The following is an 18638-nucleotide window of genomic DNA, read 5'->3' on the forward strand; positions in this document are numbered from 1 at the left end:
GAGGAGGAGGAGGAGGAGGAGGAGGAGGAGGAGGAGGAGGTCATCGTTATTATTCTGAAACATGTCACCGTTTGTGTTATCTGAAGAACAACCAAAATCTGAGTGGTCAACGTTTTCAGTGTTTTCTTTGCTTTTTTTGGTGCATTATCAAGTTTTTCCCACAACGTCATTGAATATATTATTATGCATTTCTAGCGGTACCTAAACCTAGCATCTGCGTTTGTGGCCATTTTTTTTGTCCAAAAAGTTGCCAAAAGTTGCCACAAAAATGGCAAAAGTTGCCAAAAAAGTTGTCATTAATTTTCAAGCTTTCAACTCTTTGTGACGACGTATATAGCAATATGTTGATAGGGGTAACTTCATCTAAAGCACCAGAATTTCTTGTGCTCTGTTTTATGCAACCAGAATATCATTTGTAACCACACAGGATGCAAACGTGAAAAATAGAAGTTTCAAAATAGAATGAAATCAAAATTGAAAAATAAAGTTTTCAAAATAGAATGAAATCAAAATTAGAACAGCACATATACAACTACAAAAACATACGCTATAAACATTTTAAAAAACGCGGGCTCTTGTGGCCTAGAGGTTAAGGTCTTCACCTCTCATTCAAAGGTCCCGGGTTCGAATCCGGGTAGCGACCGAAAACATTTTCTTCTCTAGAATTGTCTCCTTTCACCTCCTTTCCTGCTCTCTAACAATGTTCTGTCGTCTGCTTTCGTCTCCTCTTCCTGTCCCCACCCCTCACCTCCTTTGCCTCCTCCTCTGGACTCCTGACTCTTTCTGCAGCTTTTCTACTGCTACTCCTTGGCTCATTCTTACTGCTGTCTTTCAGCCACACCCCTGATCTTCTGGTAGGAAAGATCTACACCTAGCCTTCTCGGAAAAGGGCAAAAACTCACGGAGGTCCCGTGTGCAAGTTGCTCATGTTAAAGATCCCTTGGTGGTCTAAAATCGATAACAGTAGGTTTCCGCCGCCACCCAGGTAAGATTCAAAATTTCCTAAAACTGGAAAAGTTTAACGTGTCATGCGCGCTCATATGACCTTATGTAGTTGCGAGCACCGTAAAACACTTACTAACCCCCCTCCCCCCCCCCCCCAAAAAAAATGAACCCCCCAAAAAACAAAAACAAAACAACCAACATCAACAACTGAAAAAAGAACACATCAGAACAATAACAAGGAAAATTAAAACACAATAAAGAGGGACAAAATTAAAGGGAAACAGCTATACATAAATTATAGGGCTAGTTTGTAATGTACTTATTCTTCACATGAAATTTTTATTGAAAATAACAAATCAACGTGGTGTCAACAAGTGAGAAAGAGATGAAGTGCAGAGGCAGTGAAACTAAACTTTCTAGTTTTTCTTTCTAAAAGTAAGGTTAATGAGGTTCTGTTTCTTTATATTTGGGGTTGTTGTATGTTTTCATTTTTAGTTTCTCGACTTTTATTCCCCGGGGTTTGTTTTTCGATTTTTTTTCCCGAGCGGTGTTTTTTGGGGGTTTATTTTTGTTTCGAAAAATGCAAAAATCGCGGCCGCGATTCGCGGGCCAAAAGTTGTCAAAAATCGCGGCGCGATTCCCGGGCCAAAAGTTATCAAAATTCGCGGCCGCGATTCGCGGGTCGCGGCCGCGACAAACGCAGATGCTAGATAAACAGTAATTGGAACATGCACCCTGACGTCAAAGCTTTCATACCCTGCACCGTCACTGTATAGTGTACAATTTGGGAACTTGGTCGAAAGACATGGTTTTCTCTTCATTGAGATCAATCAAAATAAAATAATGTTAGTACTTTGTTAGCCTTCTGTTGGTGTATTCACCTTTCTAGAGTTTAATGGAGACCATCATGCCTAACGCAGCTTTTCCTGAAAGTGGGAATCCAAATTAAATGTGATGTTTTCTCTATTATTTTCGCAGGTGTACATAACATTGAGTTCACAACTTGTTTTCATTCCCAATGAAGTGATAAGGTATCGAACAAAATAGGTTATTGCTCATTTAGTGTCTATTGCGAGAAAGTTCGTATGTGGGATCACCTGCATTCGGTTCTTCACATCACTTTGATTACCCTTTCAAACACGTCAGCCTTATCCCTTGTGTGTGAGTGGTTGAGTTCTATCAAACTTTTCAGTATACAGTATAGTCACAGTGAGGTGCTTCTCAGCTTCAGCAGCTGGACATTTTTAGACTGAAAACTCTTCAAAAGCTCAGGACACTGTACTGTATCTTAAGGCCGAAAATATAGTTAGATCTAGCCCGGTTTGAAGACAACAAACTGCAGGGGCGAAGGCTGACTTGTTTGACAGGGTAATCAAAGTGAAACGGGACCAGATATGGCCTGTAGATATCACACAAGAATCTTACTCGAGGCGGCGATTCTGAGTTGTGAATGAAAACAAATCCAGAATTCATATTGTATGTTCAACCGCCAAAATAATCGGAAAAGTATCTTATTAAATACCAATTCCAACTAAAATTAAATTTAACTTTAGATGTGAATACACAAACACAAAGCAAAGAAGCAGAGATGTCAGTACTAGATCTATATGTTATAGATCTACCTGTGAGTCTAACTCTTTGGTAGAACATGACAATTATCATTTTTTAAATTTCACATTTGGCTGTTTTTGTCTAGCCTTTCGTGGCCAGGAGCTGGTGTCGTAATCGAGGTCACGATCTGATTATAGGACGGTAAAAAGTCGAGGAAAAACCCCCCAAGCATTTGCAGCAGTCAAGAAATTATTAGGAGTTAGTTCCCCTCACATTTGTGAGGTAGACTCGACCAGTCTTTGTTAGCTTACATAATCAGGGCTTGGGATTGCTTATAACTGTGGCCCCAAAGGGGTGAACAGGGTATATGTGGCAATGAAACAGTTTTGACTGCTATGCACATGTACCCTTCAACTCTATTGGTAGACTCTTCCAGCCTCACTTTAAGCTTACTTAATCAAAGCTTGCGACTGCTAATGGAGTGGCCCGAGAGGGGTGAGCAGGCTATTTCTGTGGCCGTGAAACCGTTTTTAACGTTAGGCATACTGTTCATTGTTGATTATGAACGTCTTTTTACATTCAATTTATGAGGTTTACGTTTATGGGTGAATTTGACAGCGACAATGTTTCAAAATTAGGAAGGGAAGCAGTGATTATTTGATTATATAGACGCTTCGCCACTGAGTCAAACTGACGGACAAAATGGAGCGTGCCGAGGTTACTAATGAAACAAACAGTTGACAGACCAGCTGATTATACCAAATCCAGCAGGCAGACGTTGTCTGGAGACAGCCGAAAATCCTTGGATGCAAGAGATTTGCGATTTTCAGAGTATTTACGACTTTTTTTCATTATTAACAAGTCTGGTGAGTAGATGTGTAATAAATAGTCAATGTTGATGGATCCATTCTCTTTGAAACTGCGTCATAAGGTGTAGATATATAATACATTTCGTTGCCTCAGTCAAAAACTCCTGTGAGCGACATTTTCCAAATTTTACAGGAGAAGTAAAAGTAAAAAGCTTTCCTATTTTTGCAGTTTTAAGTCTATTGGGTTGAAACTTTAACAAAATACTCACGAAAACAACACACGCACGTTTCTGTCACACATGAACATAAAACAACCACTTTCAAAGAAATAGAATGATATTGAAATCAGGGTGATCGAAAACAAACTTTACAACTATTTTTGTTAATATCTTCCTCCATATTAAATTTTTTCGCTTCAGATTTGAACATAACGTTTGGAAGACAAAAGGAATTTGTCTGATATGTATTTTAGATAAGTCCATTGAATGGTTTTGCTCTATATAGTGCATTAAAAAAACTACCCATTTTCAACCTTGTTGCCAATTTCATAGCATGACGCACCAGTTCGCATTGGGCCTACCACTAAAAGTTGCAACAATCGCGCCATATTGCAAGCTACAGCAGTCTAACAAGTCAACAGAAGTCTGCAGATATTATTTTTCCCAAATTTTGTTTGTTTGCTCAGATCATGGCTGCGTTTAGTAAAGAGCAGAGATCTTTTTGTATTGAACATTACCTCTCCACAAACTCCCCATCCTTGACATTTCGTAAGTTCTGCGCACGGCATGGAGAGAATGCTCAGGTGCACTCAAGACCTTTGGTGTCATCAGTAGAGAAGTTCCGTCAGTTTGGATCTATAGCGAATCAGAACTAAAAAGTTCTTTAAAAAATGGCCACTTCAGGTCGAACACGCACCATGTGCAGCCCTTTAAACGTCACCAGAGTGCAGATTTCAGTAGCCGAGTCCCATGCGACGTCTGTGCGTAGACAGTCTGCAGCTAGGACTTTCCTACACATCAACAGTCTGCATTCTCATGGCAGATCTTAACCTACAACTATATCATGTTCATCTTCGCTAGGCCGAGATAACATGGATCAGAGCATGGCAATGTGTTCATCACTCCTCCATTGTCTTGTAAAGAGGGATCATTTCCTCAATGACATTTGGTTTAGTGCAAAGTCCATTTTCACCCTTCGGGATATGTTAACTCCAAAAATGCTGTCTTTTGGGCACCCCACTCTATTGTCTCTAGAAGCCACTTCTTAGTGAACATGTACACTGTATGTGGCTTAAAAAACTCATGGTTTAGCAGGTCTTTGTGTTAGGGCGCCACTGAACATTTCGAACGACGCGTTAAAAATGTGTCGAGCCCAAAGAAGGGAATGTGGAGCACTGCTTCTAGGAATTTCAGAATGAAATCATTACATTTTTAAAACTCTGTAAAAGAAATTAAATATTGTTTAAGTGTCACAGGGATGGAAAATTAATGTCAAAGAGAAAATAAAGAAAAATATCAACTAATCTTTTCACGACTTCCTTTTCAAGATTTTTTAAACATTGGGGAATTTAGCGTTTTTTGGTTGCTTTTTTCTTTGAGCCGTTTCCGTTTTCAAAACATGTTTCTTCTTCATGGATTTTATATCAAACAGATTCTTTTTGAATGAAATATGTATGGTCCAAATTACAGTATTCTAGAACAAATTTTGAGAGACATATTCAGAAAATAAGTTGTTAAGTTTTTTTGGGATCACCCTGTAAACTGGAGAAAAGATGGCGCATATAGGGTTTTAGTAGACTAGAAGCAGAACCATACTTATTCACAGTGATCAAACATCATAATCAATCTGATTGTCATACGTTCTACACGAAACGACCAAAGCCATAACCCCCCCCAAAAAAACAAAAAAAAAGAAAAGAAAAAAAAATAAATAAAAAAATTCGTTGAAGAAAAAGGTTATACTATCTTAAAAAATGAAACATTTTAGCTTGGGGAAAAATAATATCAAACTCCAGAGAGTAAATCTGATTATCACACAACTTATTGGTAACCTGCAAAGTCATTCTTTGTAGAAAAAACATCAGAAATGCACCAGAAAAAGACTACAGGTTCTAGTTGAAACATTAACATTTTGACTAGTAAAAAGTACATCAAGCTCTTTAGGAATAGTCATGCCTGGTATGAGTTAAATAATCGTATACACTAGCAGTTGGGCGTACTCATTCACACCTAACAAGTGAAAAATATAACATGATAAATGAGAACCGAGCAAATTAACTAGATCTAGATCTACCATAATTGTTGAAACTTCGTTTATTAGGTCTGCCCAGTAAGAACAATAACAAAACAGGGAAATTCTGGTAGAGCGAATGATGAACAGGTGGGATAAGGTTTGATAAACGCAATGAAATGAGGCCCTGTGAGTAGCTTTTAGAAAAGTCAAATTAGAAGCAAAATTATTGTTTGTCTCATAAAAACAAGGAAACTAACCATGGCCTAGTAAAGAGTAGGCCAAGGCAAAGATCAAAAACTTATCTGGCTCAAATAAGTTGCAACACATTGTAGCACTTAGAATTAGATCACTGTCACAACAAACTAATGCTATTTTTTGGAAATGTTGAGATGACAATAACTAATGTTTCAATTACAGAACAGGGAGATTCTGGTACAGAGGGAAATGAGCAGTTGGGATCAACTTTGAGGTATACATTGAAATTAGGTTCCCTCTTTTTGTCTTCTGAAAAACCAGCTGATTCACTGAGCACCGGTAGATTCAACAATTGTTCCTCTGTTTCTTCTGATTTCCGTCTACGTCGCATTAGGTCAAAAAGCACTCTTTGTCGTCGTAGCGGTTGATCATGGTGTCGCTCTCATTTTTGAACAAATGTTATAGCCGTGGTCCATTTGATCTCCTCGTTACCTTCGTCATAATCCGAATTTTTGAGTCTTCTTGAAACTGCTTTGAAGTAAAAAAAAAAAAAAAAAAAAGTATAGTTTGCAGAAATTTCCCTGGCAGTTGCCCACTGTTGTGAATACTGGAATTCGTTTGGCAGCAGGAGTGGTCATAGAGTGCTCAGAATAATTCTCGCTCTGAGTGTGTCCAACCTCTAAAGAGGCGTGCTCCATTTTCTGTACACAGGGAGTGTTTTTAGGCAGAGTTCTCTTTCTCCTCGATGTGCATGTTCCGGTTTTAGCCCTTGCAGCTGTCAGAAAAAAAATGAAAACACTTTTTAGAGGCAATCTCATTTGAGCTGCATGAAGACACATGTTCTGGGCCATATATAGCACTGCACGTCTTGGGATCACAGGTCACAGAAAGTTAGGTTATAAACAGAAAGCTTTCGCTGAAGTAATAGCCCGAAGCTTCACCGTGTGGGCAAGACAGCACTTTTTGTAAATCAAAGCGGGAAGCCAATGTTGTTGGTTCGTCTGCTGCTCGTTGCTTTGTCAACGCCTTGTATTCTCTTGCCTTACGTTTTCTACGCAGGTGGTCTTCCTGAGTCTTCTGCTGCTCTTATGTTGGATTTTTAGTAGCATCAAATGTCAGGCATTGGACGCATTGGTTGTTGGAGTGAAAAAGCCAACGTTGAATTATTTCACAAGAATCACTTTATACTTTGAAAATGAAGCACATGTCTTTCCTTTGCTTCTGTGTAAATCTTCATACAGCATGCACATTGTACTTAGGCTCAAACCACGTTCTAGGTACATCGTACTACTGGATTACGACAGTAATGGGACGGAACTGTCGGGAAACTGTTGATATGGGCCTTTATCAGGGGCGGCTCATGGGGCTAAAAAGTGGGTGTGAACAATTAAGCAACAGCAGGTTGAAGATAGTCAAGGGCATGGTAAATGGGATGGTAGGATCTCTGGGTTGGTGAAGGAGGACCTTATGCTTTTATTTTTATTCTTTTTACCGCCCGCTTTGATTTCTAGAACTAAATCTGTTTGTTAGCTAAACATCAAGTTCTTTATCCTACATTGGAACTGAACACTCGAGTAATAACTTTCACCACTCCACTACAAAACAATTCAAAGTGAATCAAAGGCACAACTCATAGGGCAGTGACTGAAGTATGTCACGTTCACCTCCCTAAGGTTCACGGTCACAGAGTCACTTAAAATAGAGGCAAGACAATGAACCAATCACAATTCACTGGAGCACTCCGCCTGATTGCTCCGGGGATCACATAATTTTGGCATTGAATAGTGTACAGGCTATCGCGTTTATTTTTAGACCTCCTATTGTGGGCTATGTTTCGTGGGTGCACATTTGAGATATTACTTACTTACTACCCATTACGCCATCTGGCGTTTAGGGCACCAACAAAGGATCTCCAGCTCTGTCTGTTTTGGGCCATCTTGGTCAGCGTTCCCCACGAATGATTCCAGGACTTCATTTCAGACTCTACTGTGCGTCTTTAGGTTACTTTGGGTCCTTGAGATGTGCCGTCTTGTTAATATTAATGCACCGCCAAACTTGCTACGCGTGCCGTCATCGCTTTGATTATCCCAAAGAGAGATTTATAGGCCAGGTAACCACTGATAAATATTCTATTATGTTTAGTTAAAGCGCGTGAACTTTGGCATGGCATAGTAGATGTTTTACGGCGCTTTTGACACAGAAATGACAGTTACAGCGCCACTGAGGACCTTGTTATGATATTATATTTGGCTAATATTTGTTTCTGACTTCTTTTATTTCATGTTTGTGGGTTGTTTTCGTAATAGAACATTAAAAATTTTTGGGCGGCACTGCACGACCGTGCTCTATGGACGAACCGCGCCTGGCCTTTATGCCCTGAGCTGTTTCTTCCCCCACTGTGGCATGGTTGATGTGTGACCCTCTCTGATCAGTACAAAATAAATTAAGATTGTCAATTGTCAAAAGAGGCCCACATCGGTCATTTTCATCAAAGCATCGTAGACAACATCTTGTTTAGAAAAAAATTGCAACATACAGCTTGTCGTTCACAATCAGACCTGCATAGGCTGTAGTACAGAGAAGCTTTCCGTCTTGATCGCGCATTCTGTGAGCAAACACGAGTAGGAATGACTTTTTTGACGCATGAGACAATGACATGTTGTCGGGAGGTTTATGTCTCCCCACTTCCGATCGTTGGAAAAAATACTTTATCTCTCTTGTGCATCCAAATGTAAGTCTGTTCACCATTGTTGGGGTGTTTTTTCTCTAATTTTGTTTCCACTGGTCTGGCTGGCGTGATCGCTTTCTTGACACTTTCTTGGTGACATTTTCTGAGGACGCTTCGAAGAGGACGGATGATGCTCGTGGGGTCAATGGAATGGTTGAGTTGGGTTGGAAAGAGTCATCTTGAGGGCCCCCACAAGTCGGTGCGGCATAATCAGTTTGAGAAGGGTTGATTCCATTGCTCAGTCTGTGATGTGTTGAGTTACATCCTGGATCGTTGATGTAGCTGTCGCGGAAGAGGAAGACTAGGGAGTGTGCTGATCTGGGGCCTTGAAACGTGATGTACGTGCTGCCTTTTCTAGTGTAGAAAGAGGTAGATAGTCGTCTACATCAATGTCAGAATCGCTTGCAGGATGCAATGATGTGTGGTTCAGCGACTTTTTACATTTGTCCAAGTTCTATGACATCAGCGTCAGACCGTTCGGTGTCTGTGTCACACTCACAGTCATTCCTTGTTATTCGTTTCATCTCCTGTTACCCCTGTATATCCACGCTACAAGTTCTATACAACTCAACACAGAAGGGTGGTGTTGTTTTGGAAGACTTCTGTATGTGACGCATACAGGTCTCTTGGAGCACAAAAACAGTATAGCAAATTTCTGTATGCTACCTTACAGGAATTTAGCCAAACACTATGTAGCAAAAATGCGAGCAGGAATGTTCTAACTTTGTTTCTACTTAACACACATGTTTCATAGTTAGAATCAAGGTGCGCCGTGTTCCTAGCTTTCGATTTTTGCAACCCCCGCTCCCAGTTTCTTGGAATTTTGGTCTTTACAGCAGTTTTTGACTGGGGCGACGATTTGTCTCTTAATCTGTTTATAGGATGAATCGACACTGCTTGGTGCCTACTCCTTTTTCACAAACACAACAGCAATGCTGATAGTTGTTTCCCAGACAGCGCCATTTTATCAAATAAGGTCAATGCCCGAAGTCGACGGAATGACGGGTGCAGTATAGTTGTGATTTTGCATCCTTCAACCGCTTTCAGTTTGCAGGCACCAGGCGGACGGAGCTAGTATATTTCGGCTAAAGTAGGGGAAAGAGGTGTGAATATCTGTACAATTTTGTGTAGAAATCTAATGGTTTGAATTTCAAGAAAAAATCTTTTAAAAATCTCAACTTCAGGGTGATTAGACTGAGCTCTGATTATTGAAAATCGAAACTAAATGTCTTATTCGATACTGTAAGCGATTACACCTAGTTAAACTACATCAAAGAAATATAGTGAAATAGTAGTTGCAGTTCCCTGATCTCTGCTCCCCCATAACGATGACGTCAGCAGCTGCTGGGCCCTGGCGAGGTGGGCGTTGGTGTGAGTGGTCAATAGGTGTGTCCTGGCGCAAGACACGATAACCGTAGCTCATAAACAGGATGCTGCACAGTGGTAACCAGTAGGGGTGTGCAGATAGTCTATGTTTGTGGTATTGTCAATTATTCATACGTTTTATGTATTAATGTTTTTTGTCTTTATATATATACCATTGTTAAACAAATTTCCTCGAAGTAGAATTTGCTTTAGTCTATTTTCTATTCAATAGAACTATTCCTAAGACGTAATAATAGCTAGGTTGTCGTCAGTTCGTCATAACTGTAAGGGCGGGCAAAAGCAAAACATGATGGTCAAAACCCAACGTTGAAGGTTATCGTGCGGAAGGCACGCAGGCAGTTAGTTGTTTTATATTGAACCAACTTTGATTTTTACATGAATACAACATACATTAGAAGTCATGGACCGTTGTCTTGATCAATACTCACCTACAAGCGGTATCGTCGACGCAGCCTTTGGCGTAGAATCCGCTAACAGAAGTAGGAGCACAAAAAATGCCACGAAAATGTTCATACCTAAGACAGAAGGTAGAGTGAACAAACTGTCAATGTTCACTGGCAAGCAAAACACTCTACTCACCAATAAGAGGTATCCTAGCTGTTGCTTTTGGCGTGGTGTCCGCTAACACTAGCAGGAGCAAGAAATACGCCAAGAAAATGTTCATACCTGGGTCAGAGAAGTCAAACAGTCTAGTTTAGAGCCACCACAGGCCGTATTAGGCTTACTTATTTTTTTCTGTGTTATTTGTTTGCTTGGGTTGCGCGCAGATTGCGTCGATCAGGGAAAAGTAAGGCAAAAAAGCTAGATCTAGTTATGTTGGTACGGCTACCCTCATGTTACATGTAAAACGACGAAAGGGACTGCTTGTAAAAGTGGAAAACCAAAAGTAAAATGATATAATACATAATATCCACATATGTACTATAAAGTGGCGTCCAAAAGAAACTTGAAAATCTAATCACTCAATCATCTTGTTAAAGTCTTGCACTACCCACTCATGCAGCAAACCAATTTAAAGCTAAATAAATTCTGCATCATCTTCCACATTATTATTTCATATATGTTAAGAGATGCGCCAGATTTGGTCACCCAAAATTGACCTAAAAAGTTCAGGCCTGGAAAATTGTGCGAAATCAAAGAAACGCAAAAGAGTATTTGCGCGATTATTAGGAGTATCACCATTAATGGAAGGAAAATGTATTGAATATCAAATGAAAAGAGAATTTCATTATCTCTGCAATGAACATCATCTTCTGGATATATTCTTAAACAGATTGGAAAACACAACAGTCACAAATACCACGCAAAACATGGACTTACTATTAGATGTGCTCATTACTATAATTTTGTTTTTGATTAGGAGCTGTTGGTTTCGTGTAGAGCAGGTACCCTTTTTAAAACATGGACTGTGTTAGTGAGATTTTAGACAAACCATCTGTCAGTAAGGAACAGAGGCTACGAAACTGCCATAGTTTTGTATGGTCTGGGGTGGAATGAACAAAACTGCCCTTGTGAGAATCACAGGATGGCTTGGTTAAGTGAACTACAACCAACGCGCAAGGGCTGTAATATCATGTCTTACCCTTATTTTCGTCAAGGTACCATTAAAGTAGACATCACCATGCCCTACACAGCACTTTCTCACGGGACCAGTGCCACTAAACAATTGTTGGAGAACCAAATCATATCAACGTTGGAGTGGTCACCAGTTAATAACCTCGAAGTGAATCCTACAGGTATGTGAAGCCCGATAAAACAGTAGCTCAAGAAAAGCGACTTTGCTCCAGGTACGGTTCGTCCATAGAGCACGGTCGTGCAGTGCCGCCCAAAATTGTTTAATGTTCTATTAAATTAAACACCTACAATAATAAAATAAAAGAAGCCAGAAACAAACACTAGCCAAATATTATATCAAACCAAGGTCCTCAGTGGCGCCATAACTGTCATTTCTGTGTCTATAGCACCGTAAAACATCTAGTGTGCCATGCCAAAGTCCACGCGCTTTAGCTAAGCATAATAGGATATTCAACAGTGTAATCTGACCTATAAATCACTCTTGGGATATCCCAAGCGATGACGACACTCGTAGTGAGTTTGGCAGTACGTTAATATTAATAAGACGGCACGTCTCAAATGTGCTCCTGCCGAATAGTGCTGAAACATAGCCCACAGTAGGCAGTCTAAAAATAAACACGATAGACCATACGCTATTCTTTGCCCATATTATGTGAGCCCCGGAGCAATCCAGCGGGGTGCTCAAGTGAATTGTGATTGGTTCATTGTCTGTCTTGCCACTATTTTAAGTGACTCTGTGACCGTGAATCCGAGGGAGGTTAACGTGACAGTTCTACGAGTTGTGCCTTTGAATGGTTTTGTAGTGGAGTGGTGAAAATTATTACTTGAGTGTTTAGTTCCAATACAGGATGAACGAAATTGATGTTTAGCTAACAAATAAATTTAGTACACTAGAAATCAAAGCAACAAGTAAAAAGAATGAAAATAAAAGCACGAGGTCCCCCCTCACCAACCCAAAGATCCTGAAATTATACACCGTCTCATTTACTATTACTATGCCCTTGACTATCTTCAGCATGAGATAGTTTAATTGTGTACGTCCACTTTTCAGCCCCACAAGCCACCCTTGCTCTGCTCCCAATGCATGCTTTGCAACTCTCTGTGACATTTGGGATGAAATGACAGGAACTATGTCCAAAGTTTAATAGAGTCGATGCCCAAAGCGTTCGTTCTCTGCACATAAACCAGTGACTCCTAAGCATAATAACAATGAGCACATCAAACATTTTTAAGCCCAAGTTTTGCATGGTATTTGTGACTGCCCTGTTTTCCGTTTTATTTGAAACCATCGTAATGAAATATTGTTTATTGCAGAGACAAAATTCTCCATTAATTGGGCAATGTATGTACACTCTATCAATGTTGGTGGTCCTCAATACAGGCGCGAAGACAATTTTATGTTTCTTTGATTTCGCACAATTTTGAAAAGCCTGATTTTTGAAGGTCAATTTTGAATGACCATATCGCGTGCGTCTCTTAACATACACAAAATATTAATGTGTCAGATAAAACAGTACTTCTTTAGCTTTAAATTTTTATGCTGCATGAGTGGGTAGTGCAAGGCTTTAACATGATGATTGAGTGATTATATTTTCAAGTTTCTTTCGGACGGCATATAGATCTATGAAGTTTTTTAAATTATATATATCGCAGCTATGGGCCAATTCCGTGGCAGGGAGCCAATTGCGTGTCATGTTGCCAATTTTGTGACAAATTTCTATACCCGAAGAGGCTGAATGAAATGCACGTGCGGCACCTTTGCCAGTTTCAAGTTTTTTTAAAGAAAATACTTCCTTGCCAAAACCGAGCCTGAGACTGCCGAGGATAGCAATGCACGACCACGCACAATTGAGCACTGAAGTTGAAGTTCAGACATTGACTTTGGCTCAGAATGCTTTGTTCGCTAACGTAAATAGCAATTCTTTCATGACGACATTGAGGATGTACGACACTTGCAAAACAAATAAGTTATAAAAGTGCTGAAACATTTGAGGTATTACCTGGGAGTAACATACTTTGAAAAGAAGGAGGAGAGGTATGGATTTTTGATAAGAAAGAAGGAACAAACCATTCCAGGGCACCCGCCAACCACCCACAGAAGAATAAGAAAACTCCCATGAAGTTTTAGTCCAAACAACTCTAGCAGAATCTCAGAAAAGAAATGTTGAAGAGCGTTCTCCATCCTGCAGGAACGACGCCAGAGAAAAGGGGGGGGGGGAGGGGGGAGGGGGGGGGTCTCGTGGTCTAGAGGTTAAGGTGTTGGCCTCCCATTCAAAGGTCCAGAGTTCGAATCCGTATAGCAACCTTTAAAATTTTCTTCTCTAAAATTGTTTCATTTCACCCCCTTTCCTGCTCTCTAGCAATGTTCTGCTTTCGTCTCCTCTTTCTGCCCCCACCCCCTCACCTCCTTTGCCCCCTCCTCTGGGCTCCGGACTCTTTCTGTAGCCTTTCTACTGCTACTCCTAGGCTCCCTCTTACTGCTGTCTCTCAGCCACACCCCTGATCTTCTGGTAGGAAAGATCTACACCTACCCTTCACGGACAAGGGCGAAAAATCTCGAAGGGCCTGTGTGCAAGTTGCGCACGTTAAAGATCTCTTGGTGGTCTAAAATCGGCCGCCACCAGGGAAAAATTCAAAATTTCCTACAATATGAAAAAGTTAAATGTGTCCCGTGCGCTAATATGACTTTATGCAGTTGCAAGCGCCGTAAAACGCTTACCAAAAAAGAGACGCCTAGAGAAACAGGACCATGGACTATGCAAAGCCTAATGATGAGATACATCCATATCATGCAAAAAGTTGATTTCCACTAGGCCCCTACCAAGTTCAAAATGTTCAACGAAACTAAATTATGTCTTGTTCGGAGACTTTGTTCACTGAGGTTGTCTTATATTTATGGTGGTGTTGAATTTTAGTGTAAATTCTGATTTTACTTCTTTTTCATTAACGGTTTTCGATCATGTTTAATTAGTTAACGTGTTTTGAATCTGGAAGAGGGTTTGGAATAAAGTAAGTCATGTCACAAACACGAAACAGAAGAGACTTAATCCATTGGGTTTCATTTTGTGTCCATACATTTATGTTCTCGGTAACAGTTTACTTACTAACTATGGTGTGGAAAGAAGGAGAAATGCAACCTACAATTGGTATGACGTCATTGCAAAGCAGCGTCGCTTTGCACTTTCGATACGAAAGCAGTAACAGATTTGGTGCATTACCGGATGGCACAAGCACATTTGTCACTCAATTTTGTGCTTCCACGCAATTGGCTCTTACACAATATATATATATGTGTGTGTGTGTATATACACACATCATATATATTTATATATACTCTTTAACATTTTTAACTTCACACCTTTTAAGAGCGTGTAGCTAAACAAAACACCTATCCAATTACTTTGAAATTTTTACACTTGTCAAGCAAGCTCATTGTCGTTTGTGAATTGTACTCACTTAAGTGCAATGGTCTATCGTTTTATCTGACGATGTCATTCACGGGGTTTCGGTGTTTTGTCGAATACTTAAAAAATATGTGGGTAACTTTGGAAACAAAACTACACACATAAAGTTGGACTCCTTCCAAATTTTCCCCCACACCAAAAAGTGGTTTCTCTTGATCGATTCACCATGCTTTGGCTAAGTGAATCAGAGTGAAATCCCGTCATTGAAAAGCTTCAGGTGGGCACCCTTTCGTATGTCGCGAAGAGGTTCAACGTGAACAGCCACACTGTGTATGCGACACGAGATCACATGGTAACGATACTTTACTATTACTTTTACTTTTTTATCCTCTGTTGCCAGTTAAGCGTCGAGGGAAGATGCAGTTTTCTATGGTAGGCCAACTCCACTCTTTCAGTTGTGATATTATTTTCTCAAGTTTTCTTTGACACCCTCGATAAGCTCCCAAAAGTACATACCTTAGCGAGTAGGACGCAGAAAGACAAAACGGAATGAGAACGCATTCATCCTAAAAAAAGAGTTATGGTCCCGCCAAAAACAAATGGACAACTTGTCGATCGCATTACACCGAATATCTAAGTGGCTAATCTCTCTGATTTTTTTGCATGCGCTTCTGAATTCTGAAAGACCTTAAAAATCTCGATTTTCGTGCATGTGCGACAATTATAAAGAGGTGCTGTCTATATAATCATTAGTAACTAATTGCTCATTAAACTCAACACCACACACTTTTTATAGGAAGCACGGTACAATACTAAAACCATAACAATACAGGGTGTCGTTGCAGGGGCTAAGCCAGAAATTTCAGGAGGGAAGGGGGGGGGGGGATACAGTTTGGTCAAACCCAAAACCGTGGGTCAACAGAGTGCTAAATTTGAAGCGCTAATAGGCATGTCACTGGGCACCCCCCCCCCCTCACCCCCATGCAGGTCCATAGGCAGAGCCCCCCCCCCCCCCTCTTACACATACATTTTCGAGCCACCTGAATATAAAACATGTATTATTGGAAGTATTTTGCGTCTTTATATTTGTTACTTATTATAAATATTATTTATTATTATTATTATTATTATTTTTTAAATTTTTGAATAATGATGATGATGAAGATGATGATGATGATGACGATAATAATAATAAAAATAAAATAATAATAATAGTAATAATAATAATAATAATAATAATAATAATAATAATAAAATATCAAATTCATCATCATCATCATCTGACATGTCAACAGTAACTCAGTACTTCAATAATTTTAAGGCAACTTGTTTTTAGGTTTGTAAATTAAGTACCGTAATCAAGCCATGGTGATTAATGGAAATGTGACAGCATATTGAAACGCAAACGATCTAAAAAACTGTGAAGATATGAAAGAAATTTTACGCAGTGTATATCACAATTAGTCAGTCTAAATAAACCCACTGTCAACCACAAGCCGCTGGACTGAAAACAACTCAGTCTTGCGGCACATGTAGTCAGTTAAACAAATAGATTGAAAGAAAAAACAAAACAAAAACATAACTAATAATCAACTACCGTTCTTGTTCTAATGAAAATTCCTCACGTACACTGTAATTAAATACTAATGATTATATACAGAAAACACTTCTTTATATTTGTCGCAAAAGCACGACAATCGAGATATTTTAGGGGTTTTTCTTTTGTAATTCAAAGGCACATGCAAAAAATTAGATCAATTCGCCACTTAGTTTCAGTGTAATAAGGCCGACAAGTTGTCAATTTGGTGTTGTCCAGACTATAGAAATGATCGTCCGATCTTTATAATTACTGTTATCCTTCGTTTGAAAGAGGGGAACCTTCGTGCTAGAGGCCTAGTTTGTCTCATAAAACTGCAGCCCCGTCACTGGGCACAGCATCGCGTGAGAAAGCCGCATTGTATTTGGAATACGTATATGTTTTCAGATGAGTCCTAATTTCGACTGAAACGGCACGATGGACGGGCCATGAAGAGTATACAGAAGACACAAACTAAGGTTACTTTCCAGTTCTATCTTGCTTCAGACAAAAAATAATTTCGGTGGAGGCAGTGAATCAGCGATGCCGGCAAAACCACACTTGTGTCTATTCGTGGGAACATAACAGCTCAAAACTACATCAACCACGCTCTCGAGCCCAAAGTACTTTTCTTTCAAAATCAAACCTTAGGATAAATATTCATGTATGATAATGCACCTGCTTATAAAGCTGCTTTGAGAAATCAATTTCTCAAAACTAACAATATTCCTCTCTTAGTCTTACACCTATGGACAGCGCATTCACCAAATCTCAATTAAAATGAGAACTTGCGGGACATTTTAAATCGCGCTATTCGTGCCAGACCACGTCAGCCCCGGACCCATGCTCAGTTATAACAAGCCTTTATTTCTAGAGTGGAATAACATCCGTTAAAAGACAACAACTCGACTCATTCAGTCCATGCAGATAGGAACAACGCCAGTTGTCATCACACGTTACTGAAGCTGCCACTTTGCATTTAGTTCCCTGACAACAGTTTCAACATTGAAGACGAAAAACATTTTAAACTTTACGTCATTCAACGTGTTTCCTTTGCTGTAAAATAAATGCGCCGTCTGATCTAAAATTTTAAGACAGATTTGATAAGCCTGTAATAATATGAGGTGTGAAGTTAAAAATGAAAAAGTATATATATATATTTTGAATGGCTGCAATGAAGTATGGTTGAAGAATTTCGTCAACGTACCGGTGTGCTGTCAAATTGCCATGAACAGCCACAAGTGGGGGTCTTGCCAGCTGCTGTAATTCATCCCCCACGTCATCACATTTCTACCACCAAAAGCTCTGGACTGACTTAGGCATTGAGGAACGAATCTCTCATTTACTCTCCGGAATACACGTTTTCTTCCATTTTGACGTTTCAAAAGAATTCTGGATTCGTTGGAGAACATGTGGTTATGCCATACATGGCGAGACCAACGTGAATGGATTCTTGCCTAATCAAGCCTGTTTCTAATGCTCTAGGGCGTCAATCGTATGCGGGGAGCTGGGCACCTTGCTCGGAGTCCAAGTTCTTTCAACCGTCTCAATACAGTCGTTTTTTATATTGGGTTGACAGGTCGCATGTTGTTCAACTCATCCTGGGTTTGTCTAGCCATTTTGAAAGGATTCCGTAGATGCGACAGGCGTGTACAAAGATCCTGTCTTGGAGTAGTTTCTCTTCTCCCAAGTCGACGAGTTCGATCCTTTTGTGATCTTGTCGTTCTTTCTCGATCCATTGTTGCGAACACAGTTCTTCTTGTTAAATTAACATGTCTAGCAGCAATGGATACTGAGGCATCCCCGCAAATCATTTCAACGAGTTGATGTAGCACATTCTCTTTTAGGCGTGGCGTTATGAAAAGTAGACAACACAAGTTTTTATCACTGGCAAATTGGTACAAAAAATGATAAAGCTTTGACGTGTACTTCTTTTTCAAACAAATCATTGCTGTGTCAGGAGTAATTCTCAAAAACACAAAACTTGAATCACGCACGAAGTAACAAAACCAGTCGCGAGTTCAGAAATATGAAAACGACCCACCAGCGACAGGTATATCACGTAGTCAGTGTGTAAATTTGAAAATAAAAAGTTGCAAAGATTTTTTAAATTGAGCTTTAAAATGTGTATACTTAAAAATGTGCCAGAGTTTTGTTTAGTTTTAGTAAGGTTTTTACGGTGCTTGCAACTGCATAGGGTCATGTGAGCGCCATCCAGAGTAGTATATATATATATA

General features: G+C 39.8%; 1 protein-coding gene across 3 annotated transcripts in view; it reads right to left on the reverse strand.

Moving 5' to 3' along the window:
- The window catches only part of LOC101845238 (neuronal acetylcholine receptor subunit alpha-10-like), a 326112-nt gene that overhangs the window by 20701 nt on the left and 286773 nt on the right, over positions 1-18638 (reverse strand). The window contains exon 8 of one of the 3 annotated variants that reach the window (XM_005098458.3): positions 10275-10361. The exons of 1 other annotated variant lie outside the window; for it this stretch is intronic. In XM_005098458.3, coding sequence (XP_005098515.1) covers positions 10275-10361 — 87 coding nt within the window. Of the gene's footprint in view, positions 1-10274; positions 10362-10425; positions 10513-18638 lie in introns of all 3 variants that reach the window. One more of the 3 variants, XM_005098457.3, reaches the window with a different exon arrangement.

The sequence above is a fragment of the Aplysia californica genome, unplaced genomic scaffold (assembly GCF_000002075.1).
Source record: "Aplysia californica isolate F4 #8 unplaced genomic scaffold, AplCal3.0 scaffold00183, whole genome shotgun sequence".
Taxonomy (NCBI): Eukaryota; Metazoa; Mollusca; class Gastropoda; order Aplysiida; family Aplysiidae; genus Aplysia; species Aplysia californica.